Source organism: Dunckerocampus dactyliophorus, chromosome 7 (assembly GCF_027744805.1).
Source record: "Dunckerocampus dactyliophorus isolate RoL2022-P2 chromosome 7, RoL_Ddac_1.1, whole genome shotgun sequence".
NCBI lineage: Eukaryota > Metazoa > Chordata > Actinopteri > Syngnathiformes > Syngnathidae > Dunckerocampus > Dunckerocampus dactyliophorus.
The window spans coordinates 30,906,429-30,919,088 of record NC_072825.1 but is presented as its reverse complement, the minus strand read 5'-3'; the positions used below and the strand labels follow the sequence as shown (position 1 = coordinate 30,919,088).

The 12,660-nt window shown below is 41.7% G+C and overlaps 1 protein-coding gene across 1 annotated transcript; it reads left to right on the top strand.

The window, feature by feature from the left end:
• The first annotated feature begins 2,498 nt into the window (after positions 1-2,498).
• Positions 2,499-12,294, top strand: prpf31 (PRP31 pre-mRNA processing factor 31 homolog (yeast)). The gene is made up of 14 exons (XM_054782507.1): positions 2,499-2,724; positions 3,154-3,369; positions 4,073-4,133; positions 4,193-4,276; positions 4,346-4,443; positions 7,249-7,355; positions 7,540-7,709; positions 8,023-8,180; positions 8,258-8,347; positions 9,220-9,347; positions 9,427-9,499; positions 9,591-9,719; positions 11,951-12,049; positions 12,123-12,294. The coding sequence occupies exons 2-14, from the start codon at positions 3,154-3,156 to the stop codon at positions 12,234-12,236; spliced, it is 1,527 nt and encodes a 508-aa protein (XP_054638482.1). The 5' UTR covers positions 2,499-2,724; the 3' UTR covers positions 12,237-12,294.
• The last annotated feature ends 366 nt before the right edge of the window (positions 12,295-12,660 follow it).

The following is a 12,660-nucleotide window of genomic DNA, read 5'->3' as shown; positions in this document are numbered from 1 at the left end:
CCCCCAGAAAAAAATTTAAAATTAGACCTCATTTCCTGCAATCTGGTGATATCTGAGGCCAATTTTATGTCCTTAATTTCAAGAGTTTGTTATTTTTATCCTTGGAATATATCGTTTAAGACAAAACATTCTATTTATAAAATTACCGGTACTAGGAGAAACCCATTTTAGCTCAATTTCCTGAAATATTTTCCAATTTGAAGCAGCTGTAAATTCCGAGGATTTGAGTATAATTTTATGTCACTGGGGATCGCTGAGAATAGACAACAGTTTTCCTTATAGTCATGATGCCAGAACCTTTATTTTGCACCTCCACCTGAATAGCCATGTACAGCACACGTTCAATGTCCAATGTCAATGATCAGCCTGACAGTGGCTTCAGGAATAGCATGCGTCTCGCTTGCATTCTGGCATATGCGTCCACCACGTGCCCATAATTCAGAACATGTACCTTCACTGGGACTGGGTGACTGGAATCCAGGATGGTTTATCATTTTATTAGTTTTTATTGTGGCAAAAAAAATCGTGGGTGCCTCAAAACGGGTGCCCCACATCCCCCTCTAAATCCGCGCCTGCTGTGCTAAACACTTGACTTGGTAAGTTTTAATTAAGGTTTATTATACTATTATTTTGTACATTTTGCTGCCAACGTTTTTTTGCCCAAGTGAATTAAATTATTAGTCATTTATATAATGATGTTACTCACATTAATAATGCTAGCTTTGCCTAAAAAAAAGTTTAATTTTTAAACACGTTTAAAACACTGATCTGAATAATATACCTGGATAGCTCATTGGCGATGACTTGTGAAGCCACACGGCCGCCATATTGCTGAATCACTTCTCGACAAGCTTTTGCATTCGTGGTGAACTTCTTTTATTAATTCGGATTGGACACAAATTTAGACTTAAGACGCCTGCATGTGCAGCTATTAACTGTACAAATCGCCAGTTCAAAGGCTGTGGACGAACATTTCACCTGTAAGTATGATTGAAATGTAGATTTATGATTGATCATTAAAGGGTTTTGCACTGTCCATCTCTCAGATATTTTCGATCGTGTAAAATTCCTCTGATTAAATGTATGTCCAGAATTGATACGTTTATATAGCTCTATAATAGCTAAGAGGAAATGTACGTACTTTTTTGTTATATCATGATATATGTATTTCTTTAAGGGACGAAGGTTGCGTTACTTGAAGGAATGAGAATCTCAGTGCTTCCATGATGCTTACCAGGCGTTGTATACAGTGCAGTTAGCAAGCCAGTTTGCATGCAATTAACCCGGCATGACCCTTCATTTGGATAAACAACCATTTTTTATTTGCTGCTGAATGACTGACGTAAAAGGATTCATTCATATGATATGTTCTGGAAAATAATATTACTGAACATGCATACCGGTATGTTTGAGATTGCTAACAACGTATTGTCTTACCCAAAGCATATGGTTTTGTTTCAGTGTTGTTGTTTTTTTCTGTGTGTGTGTGTGTGTGTGTGTTTATGGTTATTACACATTATGGTTATCACATATTATTCCTGTGGTTTTTGGTCAAATATATTTCTATATCAGAAAAGAGCTTATTTCTATGTCATAACACAAACAAAAAAATCAGCAAAATGTGAAATGATTTTAAAACTTGTCTCTTATATGATTCATATTTCGTACAGACGAGAGCATAGTGAATTGTATGAAAGTAAGAATAAAAAGTAAAGGATCATGACCATGGATTTTAGTGGAAAAAAGGGATGGGATATGCAGTTCAAATGAAAATCTCTTTCTAGAGGAGTAAAACTATCATTGCTATAGGGGAGTGCTGAGCCAGGGTGCACAGTAGAATTTTGTCCCAAAGGCAATGAGAATTGGAAGGGGAAAAAGTACATTTAATATAGCAAAAGATAGAGAATAACGTATCAAATGGTTTTTAAGGGACGAAGCTTGCGTTACTTGAAGGAATGGGAGAATCTCCCCGCTTTTTAATGTCAAATATAGATGTTCTGCGAGCCTCTTCATCTGCTTTGTACACTATGTACGCTGTGCCAATGTAGATGTGAGTAGTAAGATGGCGTCTCTTTGGCTTCAGCGGCTTGCACGGGCGAGTGCGACGTATGAGCTATCCAGATATATCATACAGATCAGTGGTTTGAAAGGGGGCCGCACGGTGGTCTAGTGATTAGCATGTTGGCAAACATGATCGGGAAGACCTGGGTTCGATTTTCCCTCTGTGTGGAGTTTGCATGTTCTCCCCATGTGCGCGTGGGTTTTCTCCAGGTACTCCGGCTTCCTCCCACATTCCCAAAAACATGCAGGTGAGGTTAATTGGCAACTCTAAATTGTCCATAGGTGTGAGTGTGAATGGTTGTTGTTTGTCTATATGTGCCCTACGATTGGCTGGCGACCTGTCCAGGGTGTACCCCGCCTGTCGCCCGAAGGATAGGCCGCTCCAGCATGCCCCCGCGACCCTGATGAGGATGAAGCGGTATAGAAAATGGATGGATGGCTGGTTTAAAAGGGCGAACGCTGACGAACGCTGCATTTCCCAGGAGGCAGTGCGGCTGTGATGACGTCTTTATCTCGCGACAAGCACCACTCCACGGCTAAGCATTGCTAACAAACATTAATACATTAGCAATTAGCGTTTGTTGAAGTAGTCGGAGCAGTTTAAATAGTTTATAGGATAATTGTGTGCTTTTGTATTCGTCTCCTGGAGTCTTAAACTTCGAGGTAAGTTAACATTTCTTTCTGAGGGGTTTATTATCGTTGGCCGACTACGTATGGCTAGCGTTTGTTAGCTTGTTTGCGATCTTGAACCAAAGGCTAGAAAAAATGCTTCAAAACACGTTTGGTTTGTTTCGGTAGTTAGTTAAATATTTTATCTAGCTTTTGTTTTATTTCTAAAACTCCGTGTTATTCCTTAATGTTTTATTTGTCCGGGTGCTTCCTCTAAAAATTGGAAACAGCAATTAGTGGGACCCTCTTCCATTTATTACTTTTTAGTATAAAAAAAGCCAAATAAGTATTTAGTTCCCATATAAACAAAGTTACCATGCTATCTTGTGAGGTTACATGTATTGCAATTATGTCGTCATTACGACCTATCTTGGACTTTTCCTTTTTCTTCATCCCAATGTGATTGAAATCCTTACCTTTCAGATGTCTCTGGCAGACGAGCTCCTGGCAGACTTGGAGGAGGCGGGCAACGAGGGCGAGGATGGTTTGTACCCAGAAGGAGAGGAAGGTGACAGCGATGGAGAGGCCTCCCAGGGGAGGACCGACGGCGGTCTGGAAGACATCCCGGAGGAGATGGAAGTAGATTACAGTAAGGCTGACAGTGTTGCATCCATCGCTAAACTCCGGCACAGCAAACAGGTCAGTTTCGTAACATTAAAAAAAGTATCTTTTTTCTTTTTTTTCAAACCATTAAGGACATCTTTTTTATATCTACTTTTAAAATTGAGATTTAAGTGTAGTTTGTGAACACCTAAGGACTAAAGAAATTAGAATTTCACCAACTGCACACGTGGATTTATCCGAATCAAATATCATGACAGTACTACTACCACATCACTACTATCAGGAGAACCAGAGTATAGAGGGGGAGGAGCCACCTGGCGTGGCCCAGCAAGGTGCACTGTATACGGGCACACACTCCGAGCGGCCGGTGTGACGCCACAGAGGTCTCCTTTTGCACTTTTCAAATGCCACGGCACACAGCATGCACCAGGTGTTGTAGCTTTGCTGGCATTTCAGGTGGCTTTTTTTGTGTGCTCCTTGTTTTTTTTGTTTTTTTCCACCTTCATCGCGGAGCATTTGGTACAACTGGCTTGTCTCTTATAGGGAATGTTTGTGGAAGTTATGATAGGCTGTTAACATCACAGGCAGGAGAAAAAAGGAGTGCTTGATTTGCTCACGTGTACAGTAATCTCACTTCATTGGAGCACTTTTTTTATTTCTCATTGGTTATCGGAGCTATTTTTATAATGTCATCACATTCATCATACAATGTCATAATTCCCTCATTCTGGCTCTACTTTAAATGTCTGTTGTGGTTATTAAAGTTTCTGTGTTGCAGTTTTCAGAGATCATTGAGAAGATATCGGCCTATGTCGGAAAGCAGCGGAAGAATTCAGATGGTGAGCTGAACCTGTCCCAGATTGTTTTGTTAGCGTTTACATTCCATTCTCTTTTACAGTCTCAGGACCCGTGGAGGCCGACCCAGAGTACAGGCTCATCGTGGCGGCCAACAATCTGACGGTAGAGATCGACAATGAGCTGAGTGAGTTTGAATCGAACTCAATAGTCAGGACCTCCTTCTGTTCCGTTCAACTGACCTGTTTCCCCTCAGATATCATTCACAAATTTACACGGGACAAGTACTCCAAGAGGTTCCCAGAGCTGGAGTCTTTGGTGCCAGACTCTCTGGATTACATCCGCACAGTCAAGGTGAGATGATCATTCGCCGTCTCCTGCACTTTCTCTCAAAGATGTATTTGCTTGACTTTGTGAGGTTTTGTACAACTGTCGCCCTTCCTCCCAATTTGGGATGGTCCACGACCACTTTATCATGTCTGATAGCCACACTGCAACATTTTATACAGGTGCTCTTGGGTTTCCAACCACTTCGTTTCTCGACTGTGATGTAAGTCGAGTTGTAGTGTAACCTAAATGAACCCCTAAGTCACTCACACTCTGCACAGAACACATGAATGACGTATAAAATGCAGTCCTAAAAACGATGGATCTCCTTGTTACAGCGCACAGAATCCATGACTTCTCTTGCATTCTTTAGCTTTCAATGAATTTTATCCTTCATGATGGTAGCAACATTTGAGCAGTTGGGACCAAAAGAGTGGCCAGTACTGGTGGGCGTGTCGCCTCACTGAGCTTGTTATGATGTTCAATTTCACTTCAGTGGTGATTACTTTTTTTTTTCCCTTTGGCACACTGCCAGAGTAAAAAATGAACTCATCAGCAATGTTGTTCTTCCTCCATGTTGGCTGCGCAGGCATACACTGTTTTCTGAGTCTCGTGTTTATGGACCAAAATTAAGTTTTTAATTAACTCATTCAATCCCAGCCATTTTTCAAAAGGCAACCCTTCAGTAGCGGCCTTTCAAGGTGCGCATGTGTGTGTGTGTGTGTGTGTGTGTGTGCATGCACACAATAAAATGTCCCTACAATGCATAACCTTCTGCATGCTACACTCCTCCACGCTCTCTCACTTCCTCCTTCCTGTCATGTGTGATTTTTCCCATGACCCCTGCCGAGCTTTTATCAAATGCACTTCTGCCACTCTGTGGCCGTTTTTATGGCTTTAAAATTTGTCTGAAGTGAAATTCATTAGTGGAGAGTTGCATCATCACCTCTTTGTGCCTCTTGCACAAAAACACGTAAAAGATGTATAAATACGTTGTTGGGATCGGGCGTTTGGGTTTATAAAAACGTATAAATACGTCTTTGGTATTGAACAGTGTAGTCTAGAGAGTGTGTTTGTAACCACCAAGCGCTGAAACATGATTATCATGAACGGAGGTACACCTAGGCTTTGACTGGCGCTGTAGAAACGCGCTGTGTTAGCTAGCTACTCTGCTACACCGTGTTGCTGCTGCTGTGTCTCTGTTAACAGCTTTTGGATCGGATTGGGCTGGTTATATTATTCTCCTGGTAACTAATCCAGTAAATTTGTCCAGTACGGGGCGGATACTGATCCTGAGTATTTGAGTGGATCCTTCCCGTCTGAGATCGATTTAGAGAGACTAATCCATGACTCTCTCCAGCAGGCTGGACTATATGGAATCACAGGAGTGCCAGAATTAAAAGGGAATACGTGTGGAAATACAAAGAGAATCAATGATAAAAAAAATATACAAATGTAGTCCTATTCTTTTTCCATTTTGTCATTGTTTTTTCTGTATTGTCTTTGTTTATTCCAATTTGCCGTTGTTTTTCCTGCTTTGTATTTGTCTTTTCCACTTGCTTTTTGTCATTGCATTTAGTAATGACAAATGCAAAACCATGCAAATGGATGATGACGATGATGATGACGAGTCCATCCGTGATTACACGACTTCTGCTTGCAGTGGCTGTGTAGTTATGGAAACTCGGGAGCCCGGAAAAATGTCACGGACAGAAAGTAGACGCAAATACACGTTTATCAAAAGTAATTTGCATTTAAAGGCAGTAATTTTATCTTATTTAAATTTCCCTTGTTTACTTTTGATCGTCTATTTGCATCTACTTTCTGTCCGTGACATTTTTCCGGGCTCCCGAGTTTCCATAATTACACAGCCACTGCAAGCAGAAGTCGTGTAATCACGTACGGACTCGTCATCATCCTGGCAGAATGACCCGCCCACAGCCTTTGCTTTGGGTGGGTCATTCTTTTGCCTTTGCATGGTTTTGCATTTTGTCATTACTAAATGCAATGACAAAAAGCAAATGGAAAAGACAAATACAAATCAGGAAAAACAACGGAAAATTGGAAAAAACAAAGACGATACAGAAAAAACAATGACAAAATGGAAAAAGAATAGGACTACATTTGTATATTTTTGTATTATTGATTCTGTTTGTATTTCCACATGTATTCCCCTTTAATTTTGGCACTCCTGTGATTCCATAGGACTACTGTATCATCTCTCTAAACGAGCAGTAAAATAGCTGCAGTACATCCACAATGCTGCTGCTCGAGTCCTGCCTAGCACCATGAAATATGAGCACATTAGTCCAGTACTTGGGTCTCTAGACTTTAAAACAGCTCTGCTTGTGTCCAAGTGTCTTCATGGTCTTGGGCCAAAGTACATCTGACATGTTAGAGCCACATGAACCATCTCCAGCTCTGAGAGGCTCAGGGACGGGTCTCCTGCCCAGAGTTGAGACTAAACACGCTGAGGCTGCGTTTCAGTTTGATGCTGCCAAAATCTGGAACAGTCTTCCAGAAGATGTGTGACCATGCTCAACTTTGGCAAAGTCCAAATCCAGGCTGAACACACTTCTATTCAGCTGTGCACATGTCAGGAACTACAGTATTTTAGCTGCACTCTGCACTGCATTTTGTATTTAGTTTGTTTTATGGAATGATTTATGAAATGTTATGAAGTGATTTGACCCTTCTTTTCTGTAAAGCCCTTTGAATGACCTTGTGTATGAATTGTGCTCTGGAAATAAACTGGCCTGGCCTCGCTACTAAGGAGCAAATCCTCTATGTTCCACCTCCTTGAAGCTTACTGATAAGCAAATTTATCTCCAGGAGCTGGGAAACAACCTGGAAAAGTGCAAAAACAACGAGACTTTGCAGCAAATCCTGACCAACGCCACCATCATGGTTGTAAGCGTGACGGCGTCCACCACGCAGGGGTGAGTTACGCTACACACGTCGTCACGGGTGCTGCCACCACAGCACCAAGCATTAAAGTTGTCTGAAGAGCAGAAAGGATGATGGTGTTTTCTCGGGGTTTATAGTGAGAACGGGCAGCCAACAGCCTGCCAGCATGGCTTTGTAGGCGTGTGCGTCCATGCATCCATCTTTGTTTTTGTGTAGCTCGCTGCTGAACGAGTTGGAGCTGAAGCAGCTGGAGGAGGCGTGTGACATGGCCCTCGAGCTCAACCAATCCAAACACGCAATCTACGAATATGTGGAGTCCAGAATGTCCTTCATCGCCCCCAATCTCTCCATCATTGTTGGGGCTTCCACAGCTGCCAAGATCATGGGTCCCTCCTCCTACTCCTCCTCCTCCTTTCTTTTTCTTTCTTCTTTGCTCTTGCTTCTTCTTTCTTTTTATTTCTCTTTTTCGTCGTCGTCTTCTTCCTCTTCATTTTTCCTTCTTCTTTCCTCTTCCTCCTTGTCTTTTCCTCTTTCTACGTCCTCCCTTTTCTTCTTCCGCCTTGCTTTTTCTTTCTTTCTTTTTCTTTCCACTTCCTCCTTCTGTCTTCTTTTTCTTCTTTGTCCTCCTCCTCCTTCTTCTGCTTTCTTTTTCCTTCTTTCTTCTGTCCTCTATCCTTACCCCTTGTGTCTGTCTGTCAGGTATTGCTGGAGGCCTTACCAACCTGTCCAAGATGCCCGCCTGCAACCTGATGCTGCTGGGAGCCCAGAGGAGAACGCTCTCTGGGTTCAGCAGCACCTCCCTGCTGCCTCACACCGGCTTCATCTACCACTGTGATGTGGTGCAGACACTGCCACCTGTAGGCAAACATTCACTCATTCATTCATTCATTCATTCATTTGTTCATTTGGTTAATGTCTTAACTGTGGTCTTCAGGACCTCAGGAGAAAGGCGGCTCGCCTGGTGGCTGCAAAGTGCACACTGGCTGCAAGAGTGGACAGCTTCCACGAGAGCTCTGATGGGAAGGTGACCACCAGACAATTGATTAGGAACACGTGCTCCATCCAGTGAGAGCGGGTGCAAACGTAGCTAAGAAAAAGATGATCATGTTGCCAAATTTGATATATTTAGCCACTCCAGTGTCCAGATATTAGAAACGGCTATCAGTGTGAAGCCGTGCAACTCTACACCACAATTGCAGACAGACACACACATCTGTGGAAATGTTTATTTTATTTTATTTTATTTTTGTACCTCATTGGATACACCTCTTTTTATATAACCACCAGGCATGTCACGGGACACTCATTTCACAAGACGAGACCAGATTTTAAGAAAAGTACAATGAAAACAATACTATATTGGGTCATAGGAGTGTTATTTCATGTCTAGAGGCTGTAATGTTAAAGTGTATTTAAAAGGTGGTAAACTGGTTTTCTACATCCTATTTTCTATTATGTCTACTATGTTGGGTAATGTGAGTGTAAAGGCGATATAGGGGTGTTATTTCATGACCAGAGTGCTCTAATAATGTTACAGCTGGAATCTAGACGGTGGTAAACGGGTTTTCTATGCTCTACCAAAATTTTCCATTTCTAAATAAGGAATCCTACTTGGCGGAGACTTACCACAACAAGTAATGTGTCCTACTCCAAACAAATGTTTTTGTCCACCTGCTGGCTCACCTTTCCGTCTCTCCCTCTGCAACCAAACGGCCGTTCAAGCCTTGATTGATTGATGACCAATAGGAAGGAGATGTCCTGTTTACTTTTGCTTTGAAAGCGTCTACCAACGTGCCAAACATTGTTGATCTTCCTTTATTTGAGATTTCCACCACTGAAAGACTCGAAGGCTGCTTGAAGTCTGCCCTTCATTGTTGCTTTGTCCCGTCGGTGTAGGTTGGCTACGACCTGAAAGAAGAAATTGAGAGGAAGTTTGACAAATGGCAGGAGCCCCCGCCTGTCAAGCAGGTCAAACCTCTTCCTGCACCGCTCGATGGACAGAGGAAGAAGAGAGGAGGAAGGAGGTGAGACGGGCGTGCCCTCTTCTTCAGCCTGTAAGCCGCCGTGGGTTTCCAAAGCACTCCCTCTGGTGTGTGCGTGCAGGTATCGAAAGATGAAGGAGCGACTGGGCCTGACGGAGATCAGAAAACACGCCAACAGGATGACCTTCGCAGAGGTCACAAACCCACATTGTCCATCCGGCCACATGCTTTGATGTGGAGATGCTTGGAGTTCCTGAACTGATGGCTCACTTCTTCGTCCTGCAGATCGAAGACGACGCGTACCAGGAGGACCTGGGCTTCAGTCTGGGTCAGCTGGGGAAGAGCGGCAGCGGGCGCGTCAGGCAGGCGCAGGTCAATGACGCCACCAAGGCCAGAATCTCCAAATCCCTCCAGGTGAACTCCTCAAGGCTCACTTTATTTCTTTATTCGTAACACACTTTTCATTCCACAGGAGTCTTAAAGTGCTCCAGTTGAAATGTTTATGTTCAATATGTTATTTTATTGATCAAAATGAAACTTCTTCTTTTGTTTACTTCCAATTAATTTACAATGTTTTTTTTAGTATTTTTATATTTGTCATCCAGAAAGAAATTACAATACATAAAAAGCCAAGTACCATCATTAAATAAGCTAGATATAAATAAAAAAACATTTAAAATAAGGTTAAAAGAAATTAATTGAACAAAAAGTTGCAATTAAATTTTAAAAAGCTTCATAATAAAAAAATGATTAGAAATAAGTGGCTATTTCTGCAGTTATAGAAAAATAATTCTAATAGTCATCCCTCGTTTATGGCGGTTCATTGGTTCCAGACCCAACAGCGATAAGTGCATTTCCGCAAAGTAGGATTCAGTATTAATAAATGGAACATTTTCTTAGACCATAGAAAACCTGTTTGACTTGCTAAATACAATCTTTACCATTAGAGTCCTGTAGATGTGAAATAACACCCCTACAGTCACCTTTTATACTCCTATTATTCTTTGTTTGCACCACATTGCTCAACTAACGCACCGGCTATGGGATCGCTGAAGGGACACAAGAGACGGCCATGGCTTTATTAGTTAGTAAGATGGCGAGCTAAGTCTCCAGTTGATTTACTGTATTCTAAACATAACAAAGGCTTTAAAACGGAGTGGGGAGGAAGGACAAAGAAGCCAAAAATGTACCACTTCCACACAGAATGGGAGGATAACTTATTTTCACTTCATCATGTCGGACATGCCATGGCTGACCACTTGCAGTGTGACGCTAATCTTATGTCATGTCTCAATCATGGAATGCTTCAATACTAGAATACTACGGTAAATATAAGTTGTTTTTCAGTATTATTGACCAATACGCCGTAGTCAACCACAAAACAGCCATCATCTATACATTTTTGAAAAAAACGCTACATTGTGAGGGCGAGGAATGATAATCGAGTTGATGTCTATATACAGTTGTGGGCAATTGTAGATACAGTCAAACCTGTCTTAGCGGCCACCTTTTATAGAATGGCCACCTGCCTATAGCAGCCACTGAAAAATCCCCCGCAGAAAATGTACATGTTATAGACCCTGTGTATAGCACCTGTCTAACGCGGCCACCCATTTTGTATCCCTTGGTCAATATCTGACCGCATGTAGCGGCCAAAATGCCAACTCAAGTAGAAGCTTCATGCACGAAAAAGTTGTTGTTTTTTAAGCAATGAAGCCGTCGTGTGTAGACTTTAATTACTGAGTCGTAGTTCGACATAAAAAAAACGTCTTCTTACTTTGCAATGCCGCCCTGAAAAGATTCAATGACGGCCAAAATGGTAATCTTCCCACTTTGCAATGCTGTGAATAGATTCTAAAATAGCCAAAACACCTTAATAAAACATCTAAAATATCACTTAATTGCTGACCAATTAGAGATTAGAAGCCCATTCAATAAGAAAAGAGCGATGGTATTGTTAGTTTACGACAATCTTCGCACCTCCTCCGCACTCAATTGTTCACGCACACACCCATTCATGACAGCTTCAGAGGCTGCCGCTTCATGCCTGGTGGCCGCGCAGCTGCGGTCAATTAACATTTGTAGCGGATAAAAGGCCAGTGCAGTCGAATGTGTGGCGCTGGTTCATTGTTGTTATTGATATTACTAGTTTCCTCACCGGAGCTGTTACCTTGATTTACTTACCTGTTTGTGTCAACAGAGAGTTTTCCCCAATGTCTCTTGGTTTTGCTCCAGTCTTTTTGTGAATACATGTTAATATGTGTGCGCACAAATTCAAAATGGCCGCCAACCTGTCTATAGCGGCCACTTTTGCCGGTTACCTTCAGTGGCCGCTATAGACAGGTTTGATTGTATATAATTGTCGATGTGTGTGTATATATATTTTTTTATTCCACTTCGAATTTTTTTTAATTGTGTAGCTTTAATTTAAATGTAAATTGGATCTCTTTAAGCTGAACTAATTTATTCTTATATTTTTGTTTTTATTTTATAAAGCACATTTAACTTTTGTATTTGATTTTTTACTTATTTAGATTTCTGAATGATTATTTTTGTAAAATGTATTTTTAATTTAATCATTGTCATGGGGACCTTTTTATAAATGAAATGTATGAATTATAATTTCTGTTGTGGTGCAACAACAGAGGACGCTGCAGAAACAGAGCATGACGTACGGCGGGAAGTCTACGGTGAGAGATCGCTCGTCAGGAACCAGCTCCAGCGTGGCCTTCACTCCTCTGCAGGTACCTTCACGGCGTCTTAACTGGTTACCGCATGAGTCACAGGGCGATTGACGATCCTCTGTGTCGTCCGCAGGGCTTGGAGATTGTCAACCCACAAGCTGCAGAGAAGAAGGTGGCCGAAGCCAACCAGAAATATTTCTCCAACATGGCCGAGTTCCTCAAAGTCAAAAAGGAATCCAAGATGTAAACAAGATGGTTTTGGTTTTTACTTTGTTGTATTTCAATAAATTGTTTTTTTAACTGAACACACACGCTCATGTGATTTCTTAAAAGTATTTATTGAAATGTGTACAATCCTGCGTTAAACCCTGTTATGACATGTCCCATGCAGATCTGTGTTGACACAATTAAAGTTGCCCTCCCCATTCCTTCTGAAAAATATATTGCTACTTTTCCTCTTCAGTAAGCACCACTCCCCCCCCCCCCCGCCCCCCCGCAAAAAAACCCAGACCTAATCAAACACAACAAATAGTGAACTGATGCAAAGTTTTCATGTGTCTCATGGGGAAGTTCATATTGTCTCCAGGAAGAGACGGCAGGAGAAATGTTAGGATTTGTATTTTGTTTGTACACAATGTAAACATTTGTCAATGCACATTCACAGGTGATGT